We start from the raw sequence: 21,390 nt of genomic DNA on the forward strand, positions 1-21,390 counted from the left end.
TCACGGGGCCATGCGGCGATTAACTGCTCGTTGCATCACACAATCACATAGTGGACCATCGCTGAAACTGGGACTTGACTGATATGAAGGGAAATACTCGTAAATCGTATTAGAGAAAAACAAAGCCTATCGTTGGGTGCAAGTCTGGCAAACGAGTTGGAATTATATGTTCCAAACAGGGGAAAGTTCCCGTTTAAATTTATTTCCAACTGAATTCTTAGAAGAAGTCATTCGATTCTCTCTCAGTCAATTGAACCGCATCAAGATCCTAGCACTTCCATTCAACTTACACTCGGAACCATTATAAATCTTACCTAATAAATCTATTTGCTCTCGCATTCCCTGATCTCTGTCTAATCTCAAAAGCATTCCAGAAACAAGTGTATAAATTCAGGAAATGTGCGAACTAAAAATACTTGCTAGGCAAACACTGGTTATTAAATTACTCTCTTCTATTTTTATATGGGTTACCGGCACCGCGTATCCGATAAGCAGACACGCCTCCTCCGCTCCACGCTCGTGGCCGTGTTCGCTGAGCCGTATCTTATCAAACGGAAGAGAGTCTAACAGCCGGACGCGACGACAACGACAAAGACGTTATAAAAGGCCATGCGTCATGGGCAGAACCGCATAAGAAGAAGGTTCCGAGAGGGGTGCACTGATTTGGCTGTCGGGCAGTCAGCCTGACTGTCTAATTGGTCTGCGGATGGAGTGTGGCGGGGGCAGAACTTAAATGGCTTTAAAAATGCCGAAAACGTACAAACCGAAGCCTTGGCCATAAAATTACTTATACGCGCCGCTGGCAGCTGCAGCCATACAACTTGCCACTCCACCTATTCTACTATCCTCGGTCCACTTAATTCCCCCTCCGCTGGTCAGCTGCCGCACGTTAAGCCAGCAGGCAGCAAAAGCAAATAAACAAAACGCCTCCCAGGCCAGGCCCCCCAGGGCAGTGCCACTTGATGCGAACGTGCCCCGACAATGGTGTGGTCTGGCGCCGGATTCGGTGTAAACCACCTTCCCTTACCATCGCATCCCATGCAAGTCCATTCCCGAACCAAGGCTGGCTTTAAAGTTTTCAGCCAGAGTCCAAAGAAAACAGACTGGCTGCCGAACTAAGCTGCGTTTTGATTTTGGGCAGGGACTGAATGGCTATGCTGGACCTGTACTTCCACCTGCAACTGGACTGGCTCCCAAGTGCTGTCTGCTTTGATGTCACGGCGCCCGTTGACCGCTTCCGCTCACGGCTTTGCCTCGAATAATGCAAATCCTATAAATGCGCCTAACGCTGCTGGCGGTCTCTTCGCGTGCGTTATTCACTCCAATGGAAAATGGCGGCAGGCACGTTTTGTTTTTAGATTGTGCCCTAACTCGAGCTGCATCAACTTTTGACTGCAGTTGAGGAAAATACACATACCATATGTTCTGTTAGGAATACCAAGTGTAAGTGCTGTTGCAATACCCCAAAGGACTAATCCTGAATCATTCTTATTTTAGTTTACAGAGTCCCCAAAAGAATCCTATATGCTCTGCTCTGGAAAGGGCATCCAAAGTGCTGTTAATTGTTAGAGATAAATGTTTTGCTTTGTTTCGTTTGATTTGCAGTTGCTTTGGTTGTCGTTTTCATTGCTGTCGCTGTGGCTGTTGCTGTTGCTGTTGCCGGGACTATTGTTGTTGCTCTTCCGCCTGCACACCTTGCCACGCCGGTGGCAGCTGCATTCAGGAATGGGCTGTACCCCCAGATCATCCACTGTCTCTGGTGGGACGCAAAGTCTGTTTGTTATTTAGTGTTCACGGAATCGTTTAGCCCTCCCCCGTCTGCTGCTGAATTTTGTATTGTTTGAAACTATTATTTTTTTATTTTTGGCTCTGTTTGCACGCTTTTCACCTTATAAATGTTTACACATCACTGCGAATTCCCAGTTTTTTCGGGGGAATATTTTGACAAATTGTGGCACTCCGATGTCTGATGCGCGATGCACGATGCCCGATCCGACTCGACCCGTCTCTCCGCTCGCTCATTGCACGCGCAACTGTTTCGGCACGTTCGAAAATATTTTTCAATTTCAATCAAGTTTCGGGGAAAACTTTGGGCTCTCGGCATTGTCCGCCTCTGACAACGCCTCGTTGTGCGCTATTTTCGTTACGTTTTGTTGCCTCCGAGCACAATTTTCGAAATTATTTTTCCCGTTTTCCGCCGAGTTTTACTACGGCTGCAGGCGCAACATGAAGTCTGTGTGTTTATCTCGCTAAACTTCTTTGCGGGCTAATAATAAACCATGTTGTCCGGCCGGCAGAGGCCAGAAGCCAGCAGACAGCAGCATCAGCAGCCAGGACCGGCATACAGCCTCATTCCATTCCAACTGCAACACAGCATTGGTCCATTAGCCCCAATTTGCTGGGAATGTGGGAGCTAATGGGAGTGGCGGTGGACGTACGTGAGGAGAGGCAGGCAGGCAGGCAGGCGAGCAAAGAGCTCGGGGTTATTGCCACAGGTTGTTGCTGGCCAGAGGGAGAGCACAATTATAATTTTAATCTAAACCTGATGACATGATCGAAAAACTACTCTTTTTACGGCAATTAAAATTGTAATCTAAATATGATGATAAATAATGATACAAAAAATGACTAGAGCCTTGTAAATGTTCATCAGTGCGTTTTATATATCCAAACTAATACTTAAGTCCCAAGAGTATTTGTTTTTCAAAAATATCTGCCTGACCCTGCTCTTCTCTTTAGCTACAGGGAATAAATAATGCGCAACAATTTGGTTCGGAGCACTATATCCGGGTTTGTTTTCTAAATCAAATGTCGGGTTGTAAGTACAGTCACACCATTACTCCGATACCATCAATTTTAATCTAGAATCTATCAGATGTGATACACAAAAACCATGTTAATGAGCGCAGAACATGCTACCTTAGTTCCCCGTGGAGATTTGTATAAAAAGAGACACCGAAAGTATTGAAAGTTGTAGATCATTATTTTCAAACCTATCAAAAGATGTTCTCGTTCTGGCTACAGGCTCTTGTGCTCTTGCCTACATTGGTAGATAAATATTTATAATTTATAACATATAAATACGAAGCTAAGCCCTATTGCCTGCCAGTACTTTACAGCACAAAGCCCCTACAAAGGGAAGTTCGAGTCGATGGAGACCGTTCATGGAGACGAAGAAACATTATTTGAATATAACCTAAAGCTGGTGGGACGCCATCGGTTCGTAAATGGAACGATAATCCACCATGTTGATCTCGACGAGGACTATGAAATATGGATAGATATCTGGATATTAAAGAACGGAAATTGGACACCAAACAATATCAGTTTGCGCCACAAGCCCTGCCACTTTATGAAGAACATTTTTGCGTCGTATTTCGAGCCATCCCTGCTTGACTCGAACGTGCCCAAAGGCGACGACAAGTGTCCGTTCCGAAAGGGTGAATACTACGTGAAGAATGTTGAGCTGAACACTGAAAGCTGGTCAATATTTATCAACAGAGGTTTGAACAAATGCCGTGTTTCTATTAAGAGAAATGGCACAGTAGTTGGTGGCCTTACAGTGGTGATGGATCTTGTAGATCGAGGTACTTGATCTTGTAACAACTGATAAAGTAGGATACCGCATCGATCCTTTAATAAACATATGCAGACATTGTCTATATGATTCGATTTCCCACTGGGAATCCGCTTTCTCTTGTAGCTATCGACCTTGCTCTGCACATTCCACCCACACACAGACAGAACAATCGCGGATCGCTAGCTGCGATCGAGCAGTCTAGCATTTAGCCATCCTTCCAAATCAATTAGCTTGCCTTTCATCTCTGTGCTTTTAGACATTCCATTTTTCAGCTGCTTGAGCTTGAGGCAGTTCTATTTTCTGGGTCATTAATGGAAAATATGCAGAATGCGTAGACAAATGGCGGTATAAATTATTTAATTCGTACAAAACATAGTTCGCCTTAATTATCCGCTATGTGGTAAGTATTTCTGGCTCTTTTCTGACTTGGCTTGATATGTCGAAGCTGCTTCTAAGGTCGTTGCGATGTCGTTGACTGTCGCTTCTGCCGTGGCTGGCGCCACATTTTATGACATTTCCCAAATATATGTATGCACAAGTATGTACATATGTACATATATCTCTGCGTGGAGATGGTTTTTATTTATTATTAAAAATAAGCGGAATTTGGCCTTTACACGGCTCGTTGACAACCGGAGATCAATGTTAGAGAGTGGCGGAAAGTGAGAATTTATAGTCGCAGGCCTTGCCGCTTGAACTTGTGTCAAAGTGGAGCAATGACAATGGCGCTGATGAGATGCGATGATTAAACAGTTGAAGACCGAAGACTGGTGCCTCTCCTAAACAAATACATGAACATTCATGCTGATTAGATGGTGCTGAGACCGATGTTTGGCCCACTTCCGGCGAGACTTGTTTACGTCTAACTGACTGGTCGCGTAAACAAATGCACAGGTGAGTCCTATTTATACCCAGACTCTGGCCAATTTGGATCCGATTGGACCTGATTTCATGGCGTCAGTGTAGTGAGTGTTGTTCCGCCACTTGTAAATACATTTAATTGACATTTCTGTGCGGCAGCTGGGCACTCGTCTATCATCAAATTTAAAAATACACAAACATGTATTTCTGCTCAGCTTCTTTGACATTTCAACTGTGAAAGGCTGACCAGGCAGCGGGACAGACTTGTGGAGAAGATGGAGAAGATAAAGTACTGTTGCGGCTAACCGCAAAACAATTAAATTTGATTGCCTTTTAAACCCTTTGAGAGGTTGGAACGTGCGTCGCAGGATGGTCTCTGAGGTGGGGTTACATCCTGTGCCCTCGACTTCCTAATCCTTTTGGCAAGTTTTGTATCTCGGCACGTACGCTCCGCTCCCATCCACTGGTCCCACAGCTCTCCCGGACACCTCAGACCCAGCTGCGCTGCTGGAGCTGTCATGAGTTGCACAAAATTTATTTTACCGCAAGGATTGCTGTTTGATGCTGCTGCTCCTTCTGCTCCTGTTCTCCTTCCTGCCCCAGTTTTGGCCTGTTGTGGCTGCGGTTGGTAGGGATTGCGCCAACACAGACACCAACACAGCTTTGTTTCTTTGTTTCGATTTAACTAAAAGGCGGTCCAAGCATTTCATTGATGAAAATTTCGCATTGTTTAAAGGGAAAACGGCTCAATGTATTGGCATGCTATCTTGTCCCGGCTGCTGTGTACGCAAACAGGGAGAAATAAATATTTAAAGATTGCCCACATGCCAGTTGATGACGTAATTCCCACCCACACTCCCACGCACGGGCCTTGGTTGGCATGGCGTACGGAATATATGAGAGGCAGAGTGAACAAGGAGAGTGAGAGCACTAGAGCGAGCGAGATAAAGCGGAAACGACGCACAAAAGTATGCAGCAAAGAATGGATTGCCGTTAAATAGTTCTGCCAAAGGGCATTGCATACTTTCGGCGGGAGCGTTTAATATGGAATGCAACATTTTATAAGGATTGCTTTGCACAACAAATTGAAGGATGGATGATTTCAATTGGAATGGTTAAACAGTTTTCATATATAATTAAATGAATGTAAAGACCAGAACCACAACCTTTTATGGCGTGAAAATGGTATTTCCATATGATATTCGTCTGCGTTTCTCCTTCTCAGGACCAATATTCTGCGGCAGCATACTTGAAATAATAGAAGCAGCACACAGTTTAAGGCCAGTGCGGCAGTGCAGCAGAAAGCAGACAGCAGCGGAGCCATGAATATAATGCAAGGAAAACAATTTTAGCGCGGCGATGCAGCAGCCTCGTGCCAGGGGAAAAAATCTCATCAACAAGGAGAGCAAAACGGGAAGAAATATTGAATGCAATTTTATTTGGCACACACTGCTGCTGTGCTTTGGAGCAACTGCAGCAGACCGCTTGGCGAACTGCTGGGTGAATTATGGAAATGTATCATATTATCCTGCTGCTTCTGCTGCTACTCCTGTTCCTGGATAATACTACAAGGCGGAGAGTGTGCGAGCGTGCGTGTAACTATGCTACTTACTGTCTGTCTGTCTGATTATGTTTGCATAAGGGAATTCCACAGACAAACACACACACACACACACACACACACAAAAACACTCTAGACAGCCACGTGGCAAACATTCTGTTCTTGGCCTGAAGAGATACTATACAGGAGAGGAAAATCCAGTGTTCCACCGCAGCCAGAGCATCGCGGGAGCCAGCCGCGACTTTTAGGGCAAACAATGCCATTCCAACACACATTTACGAGTATCTTTTTCCAGATCCATTCCTCCTCTCCACCTGAGGTCCATCGCTTTGGCAACCACATGCAGTTTGATAAAAGACACAGTCATGGCAACCCACCTGCCACTAAATGAGTTGGCCTGTGGCAGGAAAGTCTGGCACCGCACCCGCACCAGCGCCACTGCAGATATTTGTTTGTTTGGCTTTCCATGTTTTCGTGCAGTCATGCGAAGCTCCTGCCCCAACCCCGACTCCATATGACGCTGGTAGCTGCTCCGATTGTTCGCTCTTACCCCTGCCATTCCCCTTCCGTCGTTTGGTCCTGTTTCTTTGTACGAATATCTCATCAAAATCCAGTTTGAGATTTTTGATTTAATTTGGCTTGTTTTTACTGCTCATACCGGATGCAGACAGAGCTTACGTTTTGTTTAGCTTATGTTGGTGGTGGTCTGGCTTTTGGTCCTGTTGCTGGTACTGTTTACGCCTGTCAAGCGGCGCACTCTGCCAGAGACATAAACGCATACGAGCCACACCCACCGGCTGTGTGCTCTGTCCAGCAATTTACAAATGGACTCGGAGCAGTGCAGTCCAGTGAAATGTGCGAATGAAACCCAAATTGAAAGTTTGTGGCAAATCAAAAGTTTTTGGCAGTAGATATGACAAATAAAATGCAAAGAAATTAATTAAAAACACTAAATGAAATCATGTAAAATAAAAAAAAACACATACTTCTATTAATATTTGGCAAATGACTCTAATACAGAGTAAATTAGTAATGAGAATTTAAGGGACCATAAAGTGAAAACCTATGATGTCATTATAGGTTTTTTCAACAGTGCACTGCGGCGTAAAGTATTTTTCAAATCAAATTGGGCAAAATGCAATAGGAAACAAAAACAGTGTGGCACGAAAACAAATTTATATAAAACTAAAAACATTGTATTTTTCAAAATTAAATTATAAACATTAGATGGGGGAACAAAATGAAATTTATGGACAACGCAGCACAAATCAAATCACAGCAAAATTAGTTATAATTCAATTGGCAACAGTCGCGCGCCCCTGTCCTAGTCATTGACCGCAACTTTCCACATGTTTGGGTCCTAATCCCCTTAGAGAGCCATGCCACCAAAAGGCAAAAACTTGTTGATAGCCATGCGACCCCCAACAAGGGGCAGCGACGACTGTTGAACAGTTCTGCAATTCATAAAAACAGCGGACAGGGGGCTGGCCTGCTACTGGTGTGGACAACCTCCAGGTGTATCCATGCGCTGACAAATATTTGACGTTTTAGTCTAATTAAATTAGCCACAACGCCGCTGCCCGGCCTGGCCCTCGGGAAAGGTATAAATTTCCATGTGGCAGTTGCAGCGTGTGAATTCCGCAAGTGGCACGTTCTCGGTAGCGGTTCCCGTCTCGACATTGTCGCGCTGTGCCCCGCCGTGTTCGTCCCCAAAAATGGAATACTAATACAAAATATTACACTCGTACACAAAGAGCATAAAGAACGAGCAGTGCGCTTTGCCTGAACGTACGCAACGAGCGATTGTTATAAAATATATAAATTCATATTCAGAGTACCCTGACTAAGCCGCGGCACATTCGTATACTCCTACGTATGAAACCCCAGCGTCCATTGTACGACCGTGCTGAACAATTGCACACGTTTTTATGCGCTGGAATGCAAGAAGTAAGTGGCTTAAGAGCAGTCCGAGAAGCCAACTGAATTATGTGGCTATATCGCACTGCCCGAAGGATAGGATCTGGGGGGGAGAGGTGACAGTGGCATTCATTGTGCTCCTTCCGTTCGGGAATGGTTGCAAAGTTAGGCCAGGGCTTCCTCCCACTGAGAGTTGTCCGTGGAACTTGGCCACAATCAAGATTAGCACTTAGTCTCCAGATATTAGTTTATTTTTTGTATTTCTTTATTAGTAAATTTCCACTCAACACTCTGCCTCAACGGATCTGACACATCTGTATTTATATATCCTTAAAAGCGAACCACTATTAATCCAAATTTAAACGCTGTGTATTTTTTCCTACCCTTCCTTCCATCAACTGGCATGATAAAACCAAATTTATGGCGACACTTTTATGTCCGAATATAAATGTATACTCGTATTTATCTGTTAAGCGCCAAACGCCACCCTACGCACTTATATTTCTATCAAGTTAATTAAACAATTCCCTCTTTGTCCGCTGTACACAATGGTAGACCGCACAGGAAGGGAAGTGTTTTTGTGCCACAGCCCTCTCGATCGGGTCGGGTCGGGTCGGGACGGGTCAGTGCTTTTTTCCTGCTGCCTTAAGTCCGGCGGAATATGCAACGCGTATGCGTATTTTTTATGCGGACCGGACTACAAGCACTTTTAAATGCGTCTGAACATTTTAAAGCAAAAACATGTAGTGCGAATGGCATTTTTTCCGATTGCGGCATTGGAAACACTTTATTTTCGCTCTGACGGAAAAAGCCTCATTAAACATTCATTTCGCTGTGATCGCGAGATGGCAGGAGGGAACAGGAAGTGGGGGAAAATCCGACAATGAATTATAGAAATTATTTCTAATGGCCAACCGATTGAAGGGGCTGTAAACAATCAAATGAAAGCCAAAAGAAATATCAATAAAAATTACAGCAGCGGGAAATGCAAGAGAAAATCGTCGAGAGTGAGAAAATTTCAATGAAAGCAAATGAAAATAATTCCGCTTGTAGGAAAAATAATAATAATTTGTGTGTACCTCTTCTGGAAATGAGTGAAATAAGTTCTTAGCTGAAATACATTCTGATGTTTGCTCTTCCGAGTAGTTCCGCGATTGATGCTGTCGGGGGCACGACGAGTGCGGAGTCCGATCTGATCCGGAGAGTTTTGTAATTAAGTTTGCAAATTCCTGAAAAGTTGCAGTGCCGAACTCAAAAAGGGCTTAGTCGAGGCGGCCAACGAGAAAAACATTATAAACAGCTTAAATCGAAACTTTTTGCCAGCAACCAGAAACCAGAAACCATAAACCAAGACAAAAACCCTCGGACAGGGACACACACACATGCCCGACACAGTCGGACATAACTATAAAGGCAAAATCAACTTGAAAGTTGCATTTGCCGGGGCTTAGTGCTGGAGTTTTTTGGCTTAGCCATTGTGTATTTAAATATATGTATTTAGCTCTGAATGGCTGTGTGGTAAGCCCCCTGACATTTGGCTGGAGCTGCAGTCTCGGATCTGGAACTTTGCCGACGACAGAAAACATTCAGGCTGCACACATGCACCGTATGGAATATTAATTACAATCAGCTTTTTGTTAAGTGAATTATAAGCCAAAAATCACACAGAAAGAAAGACAGAGAGACCGATCCAGCATGGGTCGAATGAAGAAGAAGCTGCCGACAGGTGTAAGTACCAGCAGCAGATCAAATACTACTGCCTGCCAGTCGCCTTTTAAAGTCGCCTTGGCATTAGTAGGCGCTAAGCTTAAATGTCGGAAATGGCGCATTTCATTTCCATGCCATTTAGTCGGCCGACTCTCGAGCCAGAGACAATCAGCCGCCGAGCAGCCGCCACTTTGCACTTAATTTTCTTGTACAAGTGTGTTTATTTTTTATTTATTTGCAATTCCGTTTGCACGCACGCACACGAACAGCACCTACCCTACTTACCCTCCGCACTCACACCTGTATCTGTTTAAAATATGCCAGGTATCGTCTGGAGGCGCCACACGCAGTGGGAGCAGCCGCACTCCAGCCCCCACAACAATGGTGGGCGGCTGCTGTATTCCACTGGGATTACCGCAACCTTTGCTGCTTGAGGAGAAGAAATTCCTGCTGGCTGTGGAGCGCGGCGATATGCCGAATGTACGCAGGTGAGCAGCTCGCTTTTATGCCTCCTACAGGGTATTCCATAGGAATATTAGCCCCGTTTTCTCTCTTTCAAACCGCTATTCTCCATGGGAGGTATCGCCCGCTCGATAGCTGCTCTTGCCGTGGGTATAACAGGTGTCGACCGGGCAGGGCGGGCCATGTGAGTGGGGCAACATAAATCGCATCAATTGCTGCCGCTGAGGCATAGCGGGGTGGCTTCAATTATTTGCATAGCCGCCTGCCTGAGGGCCTCAAACGGTTACCTAACTTGTATGTTACATGCCACTTAAAAAGTAATACTATGGGGTTCCAGCACATATGTACATACATGCATTCATAAGTATGTACGCTTGTTCGTTTACAGCATTATTACATTCACAATTAATGTCGTTTCTCCCAATGTATTCAATGAATGTTATTTTAAAGGCGTGATCCTCTCTACTTGATGGGCCAGCCTCTGGGAACGTACTCCTGGAAGCCCTCGTCCTGGTCAATTTTCGTTGCTCCTACTTCAGGGTCTACCTCCAGATGCAGATCCCCACACCTTTATGAAGGTCCGAGAATCGCATATTATTCAATTCAATAAAAAACTAAAAAACGAGAAGCGTGTGAAAATATTTGTTGTGCTCCTGTCAGCCAGGGCTGCCACACTCAGATTCCTATCGATTAATTGAATTGGTTGTCATTATTATTATTATTATTATTATTTAATCGAAAGGGAAACTATGCATTTTCTATTTGGCATTGGTTGACAGCGAAATAGCAAAGTTTGCTGTGTGTAGTGCCAGCATACGTGTGCTGTGGTGCGCTGATCTCTGGTCAAGCGTGGTATGGCTGTGTGGTTGTGGTGTGCTTCTGTATGGAGATGTCGAGTATCGGTTTAATTTTCGTAATTGTCTAAACGATAGGGATTGAGGCTCTTCATCTCCTCTAGAGTGTAGCGGTAGGATGGCGGAAGTTCCTCCTTATCGGATGGCCCCGTCAAAAAGTGCTCGCGCAGCTGCAAGCATCCCAGACGGAGTCCCTTCAAGTAGCAGGCCCGGCGGTAGAGCTCCTGCTCGCGGTGCATGTAAAACTGGCTCGACGACGATGATTGACGGGGCATGAATGCCTGGATAGGCCCCAAGGGCTGAGCAGTGTGGCGCGGACTCACAGTCGGATAGGCTGCTACCTGGGGGAGCCAGTTGATGGGGCCCGGCTTCGCGGTCGAGGTCTGCGTCTCTGTTTGGAATGGAAGATGAGACTGTGGGTGAGGCGAGCCTGGGCACCCACTGCTGTCCTTGCCTGTAGCTTACCCTTGTTCTTCTGGGTCATCCTAATGACTAGTTCTTTACCCTCGTCCACTTCCATCTTAAGTCAATTTGGAAAAATGTTTTACAACTAATTTAATCGCAAAAGGGTGTTTTTTTTTTTAATTTCGTAGAAATTAATTTTCTTTTTTAGTTCCTCTGAATTTTTTACAACAATTTATGTTGACAAACGAACGTAAACTGAAAATTTTCGTCTCCACAGGCTGAAGGGTAGACTCAAATTTTGACAGTCCAGAATCGTGGCTAACTTCGATTTCGATTTCGGAAAAATGGTCTCTGCCAACAGTGTCGGCGGCAAACTTTGAATGGAAATGGGAGGGACTGAATTTCCACATACCCATATCGATTCCTTCGCTGGTTCTTTGCCCTGGGGCCCGCCCAGAGCTGATGGGAACTGAGCTGATTTTTTGGTACTCCATTGATTGGCAAAGTTTATTTTTGTTCCTGGACCAATGTCGAGAGCTCAGCCTCAGGGCCGTGCTAATTAGAAATTTTGGCTTCAACTTTGCAACGAAAAGAAAAAAAATTTAAAAATGGTGGGAAGCGAAAAAAGAGGAAGAGGTTTTTTCCATATTTATTTTGGCAGGAGGCCGAAATTTCCTTTATTAGCCACTCCCCTCCCCCTTCAATGTAATTTTCAATAACTGAAAACGGGATATCTATTCTCATTCAGAATCCTTCAGAAGGCGCTGCGCCATCACCACATCAACATCAACTGCATGGATCCACTGGGCCGGAGAGCCCTCACTCTGGCCATCGACAACGAGAATCTCGAGATGGTGGAACTGCTCGTCGTCATGGGAGTGGAGACAAAGGACGCCCTGCTGCATGCCATCAATGCGGAGTTTGTCGAGGCCGTGGAGTTGCTGCTCGAGCACGAGGAGCTCATCTACAAGGAGGGCGAGCAATATGTAAGTCATCCCCTGCTCGACTGCTGTGCTCAGCTAATTTGCGGTCGGAACGGGACCCCTAGCCAGAGTGGGTGCCAGCTTAGGCACAGTAAAACGGGGCTAACACGATTTTAATCAGTTTCCGTGTGTCGCCGACCCACACTCGGATCACGTACCGACATCTTCTCCAGGCTCAAGTGATTGGGAGTGCACGATAAGCGGCCAATGGCTCCCACTGCCGCCTCCTTTTCGTTTATGCTCCATCCAAATGGAGTTGTCTGGGCCCCCAAGTCCTGGTTCTGCCGGCTCATATTTATGCACACGAGCACGCTTCATTAGGCAACCATTGGGCGCTATTGGAGCGTGAAAATTACTGTTGTAACGCATATGCAATAAAACGTTTAACAGGCTTAATGCCATCCTCAAATGAAGCGACACGACTCGACAGTTCTCGGAAGTTTCTCAACAACAGTTGTTGTCCAGGGACTTACGCAGAAATCGAGAGTTTCGTTTCTGATTGAAATTGACAGTCTCAATGGAGATGAGCAATTTGATAATTTCATTTCCTGTTGTTTATACCCATGGAAAGGATGTTTTGATCAGAACAGTGCGGCGCAGATTATGAATCATTTCCGAAATCATCTACAATATAATTGTATTATATAGTTCTATCCCAAACATCTATTGTCGTATTATATCTGTTCCTAATCTTTACGTTGATATTTCTGATTCTGATAAACCTAATTGATATTCTTCAAAATGTTTGAAATAACCGCCATATTAATTATGTCTTTTGGGGAATATGACAACCCTAGAACTATTCTAAAAGAAGGTCACACTATATTCTCTGAACCAAAAAAAAACTTGATTTCTCTGCAAGAATGGATACCTTGCGATCTAACCACTTAGCAACCATTTCTCACCGCAGAGCTGGCAGAAGGTGGACATCAATACGGCTATGTTTGCCCCGGATATCACGCCCCTGATGCTGGCGGCTCACAAGAACAACTTTGAGATACTGCGCATTCTCTTGGATCGGGGAGCGGCTGTGCCAGTGCCCCACGACATTCGGTACGTTAGAGGCACTTTCTGTGGGATTGTGTATAACATTTTTGTCCTCCCAATAGTTGTGGCTGTGAGGAGTGCATGCGCCTCATGGGCGAGGACTCGCTGAGGCACTCCCTGTCGCGGGTCAACATATATCGGGCCCTGTGCAGCCCCTCGCTGATCTGCCTCACCTCTAACGATCCCATCCTGACCGCCTTTCAGCTCTCCTGGGATCTGCGGAACCTAGCGCTGACAGAGCAGGAGTGCAAGGCGGAGTACATGGAGCTGCGGCGGCAGTGCCAGAACTTTGCGGTGGATCTGCTTGACCAGACGCGTACCTCCAACGAGCTGGCCATCATCCTCAACTACGATCCGCAGATGTCCAGCTACGAGCCAGGGGACCGCATGAGTCTGACACGTCTCGTCCAGGCCATATCCTACAAGCAGAAGAAGGTTGGTCGCTATACAGTTTGCAGATTGGGTGAGCACTAACCTTCTTTGTTCCCTTTGGCAGTTTGTGGCCCACTCAAATATCCAGCAATTGCTCTCCTCCATTTGGTACGACGGGTTGCCAGGGTTCCGGCGCAAGAGCATCGTGGATAAAATCATCTGCATCGCACAGGTGGCCGTGCTCTTTCCTGTGTACTGTTTTATCTACATGTTTGCCCCCAACTGCCGGACGGGACGGCTGATGCGGAAGCCATTTATGAAGTTTCTCATCCATGCCTCCTCGTATTTGTTCTTTCTTTGTGAGTACTTCGATTGTGCGTCCTGGCCCTGGCCCTGGCCCTGGCAATTGTCCAAAGCAAACAGCAGGAGCTAAAATTAATATAGATTCATTGGCCTGGACGCTCGCTCATTGCTGTTTGCCTTTCAGTCATCCTCATCCTGGTCTCGCAGAGAGCGGACGATGACTTTGTGCGCATCTTCGGCACGACGCGGATGAAGGCGGATCTGGTGGAGCAGGAGCTGCGTCAGCGGGGTCAGGTGCCCAGCAAGCTGGAACTGGTCGTGGTCCTATACGTGGCGGGTTTTATGTGGGAGGAAGTGCAGGAGATATTCGCTGTGGGCATGAAGAACTACCTTCGCAACATGTGGAACTTTATCGACTTCCTACGCAACACCCTCTATGTGAGTGTCATGTGTCTGAGGTGAGTCCCAGTCCGCCCAGAACTTCCCAATTTAGCTAACTGCTTTGATTTCACTCGCAGGGCCTTCGCCTACATCCAGCAGGCCACGGAAATAGCCAGGGATCCACAGATGGCGTACATTCCGCGCGAGAAGTGGCACGACTTCGATCCGCAGCTCATAGCCGAGGGCCTCTTTGCCGCCGCCAATGTCTTCTCCGCCCTGAAGCTGGTGCACCTGTTCAGCATCAATCCCCATTTGGGCCCGCTGCAGATCTCGCTGGGCCGCATGGTCATCGACATTGTCAAGTTCTTCTTCATCTACTCCCTGGTGCTGTTTGCCTTCGCCTGTGGCCTCAATCAGCTGCTCTGGTACTTTGCGGCCCTGGAGAAGAGCAAGTGCTATGTCCTGCCGGGCGGCGAGGCGGACTGGGGCTCTCACGGCGACTCCTGCATGAAGTGGCGCCGCTTTGGCAAGTAAGTCCAGTCACCAAGCCAATTAGCCGGCCAGCCTTCATACGCTTGTCCATTCATTCAGCTAATTATGGTCGGTACTCTTCGTGGCCAAGAGTACATCGGTTTCATGCAACAGGAAGATGGAATTACCACATTACTCCTGAATTTCAGAGGCTATAAGACCAATCGAAACTATTTTTAAATACTCTTAATCTTCCCTATCATCATTGTTTTCTCTTCTCCTCTTCGTTTAAGATCCCTGTTTCGTGAGCATCCCATAGTCTACTACCGCTTTCTCAACGTCCTACCTTTCCTTTCGTTTCATGTGTCAGCCTGTTCGAGTCCTCGCAGTCCTTGTTCTGGGCCAGCTTTGGCATGGTGGGCCTGGACGACTTCGAGCTGAGCGGCATCAAGTCCTACACCCGCTTCTGGGGCCTCCTCATGTTCGGCTCGTATAGCGTCATCAATGTGATTGTGCTCCTGAATCTGCTCATCGCCATGATGTCCAATTCGTATGCCATGATTGATGTAAGTAGCTGCGCCGCTCCCACTCCGCATCCCGTTCAGCATAGTTTGGTCTGGTGTTTGCAGGAGCACTCGGACACCGAGTGGAAGTTCGCCCGCACCAAGCTGTGGATGAGCTATTTCGAGGACAGCGCCACCCTGCCGCCGCCCTTCAATGTGCTGCCCTCGGTGAAGTGGCTCATTAGGCTGTTTCGCAAGTCCAGCAAGGCCATCGATCGGCAGCGCTCAAAGGTAGTTCTTGGAATGGCTTTCAGTGGCTGCGATGCACATTCTGATTCGATTTTCGATTTCTTGGCCCCCCTCCCAGCAGAAGCGACAGGAGCAGGAGGAGTTCAACAAGTACGACACCATCATGCGCTCCCTGGTGTGGCGCTATGTGGCGGCTATGCACCGCAAGTTTGAACAGAATCCTGTCTCCGAGGATGACATCAACGAGGTGAAGAGCGAAATCAACACGATGCGATATGAAATGCTGGAGATATTCGAGAACAGCGGAATGGACGTGTCCTCGGCGAACAAAAAGGAGCGGCGTAAGTAGAAGCTCGGATTTCCCTGCCTTGCTGGGTCCTTCTTTGATCTCTCATGTGCGGAGCTTTTGCAGAACCACGACCCCGACGCATCAAGGTCTGGGAGCGTCGCCTGATGAAGGGCTTCCAGGTGGCTCCGGTTCAAACAAGCGGGGAATCTTGCGGGGATGCTTTCTGCAATGTCAACGGCGAAGGCGACATGCGGGAAATCAAGGTCGAGAGCATACCCTCCAGGCCAGCCAAGGAGACGGCCCGTGAGAGATTCCAGCGAGTGGCGCGCACAGTGCTGCTCCAGTCCACCGCTCACAAGTGGAACGTGGTGCTCCAGGGCACGTTGCCAAACTCCCAGATCGGACGCTGCACCAAGAACGAGCGCAAGAACCTGCAAAATCTAAGCAGGGCCATCGAAGAGGCCAAAAGGTGGGTCTAATCATATGTTGTGGGTCTCGTATTTCAAGGTGTTCCCCTACAGGCTTATCATGCTCAATCCAGGCTGTTCCTCGGGTCGTGAGTCACCCATCCGCATCGAGTTCGAGGATGAGAAGTCGAGCACCTTGCTGGAGCTGCTCAACCAGATCAGCGAAGAGATCAGCGAACGCGAGCGTCCGAGAATCAAACCCACCTGGCGGCCTCCGCTGAAATCCGTGGCCGCCCGGGCCTTGGCAGCCAATAAGGTCAGATCTTACACGGCGCCCGAGCTGAAGATCAGCAGGAAGTCCTTGCCAGCGCCGCCACCAGCCCCAGCACCAGCTGCAGCTCCTACTAAAACTGCCCTTTCTCAGCTGGCTAGCAATCGGTCACGAGAGCTGCCCTTGTGCCCAAGCAAACTAGGGACAACTGCTCCAGCTCCCGCTGTCACTCTCCTCAAGAAATCAGCACCCTTAGCTACGGCTACATCCTCACGCACTCCCTTCTCCGTGGAGCGGAAGGAGCGAGGCCATATCTCAGATGGTGTGCAGGCGGGCAATCCAAACTCCTTCGACATCCACGTGGTCGATCTGGATGAGAGGAGTAGGCGCCTCGGCGGGGATAATGTATCCGATATTAGCTCCATTGCCAGCACGAGTCCCCAGCGGCCAATGAAACGGAACTAAATGTGATTGTGGCACGGACACTGGCTCTGGTGATAAGTCTCCCTCCAAATGGGGCCAGCAGATGCCTCACAAATCTACATATCTACAAATACTTCACTTACGAGTACACTCGGCAAACAATAAAATTATTTAGGCAAATTCAATTGAAATGCTACTTGTTCATTGTAATTCAATACGAATGGAGCTAATTTATTCACACAGAATTCACATGAATGGCCGTGAATAGGCTGAAATAAACTAGGACCAGTCGAAGTAGGTAATACCCTTTTTCGATGCATTTAAGTTCCAGCTAAAGACTGTGGAACTCCATCAAAATAATCTTGTTAACTTCCAGTTCGAGCCAAGTTTGTAACCAATTTGATAATAATATAAATTTTGAAGTTAACTGAATATTCCTTAAGGTAATAACCGGATCGATCCTTCATCTTCATTGGTATACCCGGCTGCAATCTTCGATTAAACTGGAGTATACCCCCGTTTATAATCCCCCTGACTATGTCTGATAATGCCATTTACATACACCCAATGAAGCGTGAATAGACATGGCGGACCCTTGGGCCTTAGGGGCCTATCCTTGTCCTGTCCAGAGCTTTCTGGGGAAAACGTGCGTAAATTCGTGAGCCGGAAGCATCAAAGGCAATTGAGATACCAACATAAACAAGTCGCCGGCTAAACGTTCCCTGAATTTCGGGGGAAAAATGTGAAAGAATTATAAATTCAATTTGATGTCATATCAATTGATTTTGTGCTACATCTTCCTCCACTCCATGGCTGCTGACAAGTCGCCTTCCTCGGCAGGCTCTGACATTGTGACTTGGTTGTTTTGGGGATTGTGATGGGATTGGGGCTGAGCTAAGGTCCTTAACTGACTTTTGGTCTGAACGGATCGGGAGCTGGGGCTGGGGCTGGGGCTCTGGGGTGGCTGCGGCTGGCATTTGATTTTGATGATGCGTGGCACTTTGAAATTTATGCGCCACTCTAAACACACTTTGTATGCGCCCAATGCCTTGGAAAGATGATGAACGTTTCAAGTTCGAGAGGGCCCTACGAGTACGTGTGTATGGTGGATTGTTTTTCCTGGAGAAAATGTTTTTCCCCTTTGCCCAGTGTTTGTGTTGGAAATTTAGCTTGAAACTTGATGCTTTTCGCCTGACATTCACGGGGGATAAGCGCAGGTATTATGAGTATTATTATTCTTTCTTCCTTCTTGATGCCACATTTCGAGTTTCTTGGGGCAAATTAAGATAAATATAAATGTCATTTTGCCCTTGCTTTTTATGACATCGAAACGGTCCAATATAGGGCAATAAAGTACTTTATGTTAATGTGATTAGGTTACGTTACTCATTATGCCGAGGCGCTAGCCGAATACGGAAAACTTTGTCAACTTTGTTTCCTCAAGAGTCCAAGAGATGTCCAGGTAGCGTCATATTGTGACAAATGCCTAGCCAGCTATCCGGAATAGCTATTTCGCATGCAAGCAGTGTCCTCAAGAAGGTATTGAGTTACCTACGAGGGCGCAGGGAAGACAGTTCCAAATTTGCAAAATTCCATTTATTTATTTACAAAAATTCATTTGAATCTCAGACAACATACGAGTACGCATTATTTTTCTAGGCAGACGAATTTACATTTACACAGAGACGGGGCTAGTTGATGCCCAATTGTACAGTAAACTTATCCTACAATGGTTCAAGCACAAGCAGCTGGTAGAGTACCATGGGAATTGCTATTAATTAGTGATTGGAGCAGCATTTTGGGTCCAGTGTGGGAGCTCAGTTTCAATCGGTTCGGGCCAGCTTCAGTCGCACCGCTATCCTCCTGCACTTCCACATCAGCTGCGTTTCGAGGATGCTAAAGGACATGGCCACCAGGACGAGGCCGAGCAAGAGGTAGGCGCAGCAGGCGTACAGCTGAAGCGCTGGTCCGTTGAAGCTGCGGGCGGGCACGAAATCCCCGTAGCCGATCGTCGAGAGCGTCACGAAGCAGAAGTAGGCCCCGTCCACCAGGGACCAGTCCTCCCAAAGTGCGAAGATCACGGTGCCTGCACTGATGTAGCACATGAGGATGAGCAGCACCAGACTAATGGGCACCCGGTGTGGCCGCTCCTCGCACTCATCCTCCGTCTCCTCGTCGAGCCCGTCCTCGGACTCGCTGTGGTAGCGCAGCTTCCGCAGCACGAACTGCTCGCTGCCGCTGCCCTGCTGCATGTACTCCTCGTCGTCGGAGGTCTCCGTAGTGGTGGCCGTGCCATCGTAGAGGGCGGCCGTGGCATGCCGCTGGCAGCGACGCGTGAGCAGCATCTTCTTGCGGTTCAGTGGCTGCATCGTGTGGCGGTGGAACGAGGCTGCCGTGGCATTCAACAGGCCCCTCGAGCCACTGCCCCCACTGCCTCCAGACCTTTCGCCCGAGTCCTGGGGCACACTCAGGGGGCTGGCTATCAGCGGCACCCGTGAGGGCGTCCCATGCGGGCAGTTGCTGTTGGCGAGGAAACGAAATAAAAAATGGTAGGAAATATATATATTATTTTTACGCTGCAGCTGACCATAAAATAAATCAATTAGGTATAAAAAACAATCCCCAAGCCATCCTCAAGCCGTAAAAAGCCGGAATCCTGGGCAAAAGACGTTTGCCTGGACGGGGCCAATCAATAAGGCATAAAACGTCCTCTATACGTGCAACATTGGGCACACACGGCGTGTACGTATTGCCATGAGGGCCACACAAGTAGCCTTTTCCTTGGAAAAATATCAGCATTTATTTTTGGCAGCAACTTGCCCAAGTTAGCCCACATTCAATGGGCGGATGCCAAACTGAATTTGATTCCAGTCTGACTGTCAATCCAATAATCTGTTAAAGCAACAGTCTCAGAGAACACTCGAAAAGCTGCACTCGGCCTCTGGAGTTTACTTTTTCGAATCAATTTAGCCAAACATTTATTGGTCTGGCCTCCTCTATGCCAAACACTTGCTCGAGCTGCACTTCAACTCCTGCCAGAAGGCGCACCCGAAGGGGAGACGGCTTTGTGGCCTTTCCGGCCGGTAAACATGCATGTATTTTGAATTTGACAGCAAACGGGATTCAATAGGAATTACATCACAAATCGGGGGGGGGGGCTGGGTAAGCCAATCCGGTCGAGATTAATTAACCCGCTTCAGTGCGAGTGAGTGCGCTGCTCGGCTTACAATTAATTACAGACAGAGCTGAAACTGGAGTAGTCGCATCTGCAATGCCGCGGGCACAGGTTCACTGCCAAAATTAATTACCAGCTGACGCTCCTCCCGCTGGTTGTTATTAAATAAAATCCTCAAAATGCACGCTCAAAAGAGCGAAGGAGAGCACCATCATCCGAGCCGAGGTTCTCGGCACCCCCACAGCCACCACAGCGCAGAGACGGAAAGGGAAGCGGAAGCAGGGATGAGGTGCACCGTGCCGCGTTCTGGCTCTGAAGTGTTGATTTAAAGCGTTGCTGGCACACGAAAAGTTTGTTTACGGAATTAAATTACCAGCTTGCCACAACATTTCGCTTCCGATTGGTGGATGCAACAGAGCAAAGAGTCGGCCTACGAGAGGCCTTGAAGGAGTGCTTAAATTTGTACAGCAGAAGCGATTTAGGAATTAGCCAAAGCCTATTTCCGGCTGGCGACAGCGGCACTTAACCTCTGACCAACTCATTTATGTGGCCATTATACCAGCGGTCTGCCACGTGATACATACCTCAGGCGCTCTCGCTCCTGCTCATCCTCGTCCTCCATGATGTCCACGTTTCCAGTGGCGCTAGAGCAGAGCAGGGTCGACAATGTGCCCGCAGCACTCGAGGTTGTTGATGGTGTTGTTGCAGTTCCTGCTGCTGCTGATGCTGGTGCTGGTGCTGGTGCAGCCATGCCACAGACACCTGCGGCTATAAAACTGTTATCGGACATTGTTGCGGGCCCACCTCCACCTCCTGTGGCAGTTTTAATGCCGCCTGACAGTTGTGGGCTCGTCGCCGCCGTTGCTGCTGCCGTGTAGGTCAACAATGCAGGAGAGGAGGCTCCTGACGCCGCTGCAGCTGCTGCGGTGCTTGTTGCTGCCGTTGTGAATGCATGTGGCAATAAATCATGCCTGCTGGATAAATCCACCGCTCCCGAAGCGGTTCCAGAGTCCATCAGAGCATTGATCTCGTGCGGCAACGGCTTGGTCACGAACTTTCCACGACGCACAGCTGCAGGGATTACAATTAAAGCTAAATTAAACACATTTAAATTTGATTCGGGGCACACAGAGGGAACAATATCATTAGAATTAACCAAAATATATAAA

General features: G+C 47.5%; 3 protein-coding genes and 1 long non-coding RNA gene across 7 annotated transcripts in view; 2 read left to right on the forward strand and 2 right to left on the reverse strand.

Moving 5' to 3' along the window:
* Window positions 1-1,105: 1,105 nt before the first annotated feature.
* On the forward strand, window positions 1,106-1,916 carry LOC113565069. The gene is made up of 2 exons (XR_003408424.1): window positions 1,106-1,443; window positions 1,498-1,916. It is a non-coding gene; the product is annotated as an uncharacterized LOC113565069 (long non-coding RNA).
* A 5,758-nt stretch (window positions 1,917-7,674) lies between these two features.
* On the forward strand, window positions 7,675-17,237 carry LOC6593036 (transient-receptor-potential-like protein). Of its 4 annotated transcripts, none has more exons than XM_026986522.1 (14): window positions 7,675-7,949; window positions 9,421-9,647; window positions 9,951-10,114; window positions 12,096-12,333; window positions 13,241-13,383; window positions 13,440-13,812; window positions 13,874-14,108; window positions 14,237-14,510; window positions 14,571-14,963; window positions 15,275-15,470; window positions 15,534-15,698; window positions 15,775-15,997; window positions 16,069-16,414; window positions 16,467-17,237. In XM_026986522.1, exons 2-14 carry the CDS (start codon window positions 9,615-9,617, stop codon window positions 17,086-17,088), a joined length of 3,405 nt encoding a protein of 1,134 aa, XP_026842323.1. In that variant the 5' UTR covers window positions 7,675-7,949; window positions 9,421-9,614; the 3' UTR covers window positions 17,089-17,237. The 4 variants fall into 4 exon arrangements, with proteins under 4 accessions (XP_026842323.1, XP_002017713.1, XP_026842321.1 ...); XM_002017677.2 differs by having other exon boundaries at window positions 15,778-15,997; XM_026986520.1 differs by lacking the exon at window positions 9,421-9,647.
* Window positions 10,798-11,515, reverse strand: LOC6593037. Its single transcript, XM_002017678.2, has 2 exons — window positions 11,408-11,515; window positions 10,798-11,333 (listed from the first exon to the last, which is right to left on the reverse strand). Exons 1-2 carry the CDS (start codon window positions 11,460-11,462, stop codon window positions 10,993-10,995), a joined length of 396 nt encoding a protein of 131 aa, XP_002017714.1. The 5' UTR covers window positions 11,463-11,515; the 3' UTR covers window positions 10,798-10,992.
* A 1,432-nt stretch (window positions 17,238-18,669) lies between the features above and the next one.
* Window positions 18,670-21,390, reverse strand: part of LOC6593035 (negative elongation factor A) — a 39,603-nt gene continuing 36,882 nt past the window's right edge. The window contains exons 8-9 of the mRNA XM_002017676.2: window positions 20,806-21,292; window positions 18,670-19,566 (exon numbers count right to left, since the gene is read on the reverse strand). Of these exons, the coding sequence (XP_002017712.2) occupies window positions 18,870-19,566; window positions 20,806-21,292 (1,184 nt within the window). The 3' untranslated portion in view covers window positions 18,670-18,869. The remainder of the gene's footprint in view (window positions 19,567-20,805; window positions 21,293-21,390) is intronic.

The sequence above is a fragment of the Drosophila persimilis genome, unplaced genomic scaffold (assembly GCF_003286085.1).
Source record: "Drosophila persimilis strain 14011-0111.01,24,50 unplaced genomic scaffold, DperRS2 tig00000002-arrow-pilon, whole genome shotgun sequence".
NCBI lineage: Eukaryota > Metazoa > Arthropoda > Insecta > Diptera > Drosophilidae > Drosophila > Drosophila persimilis.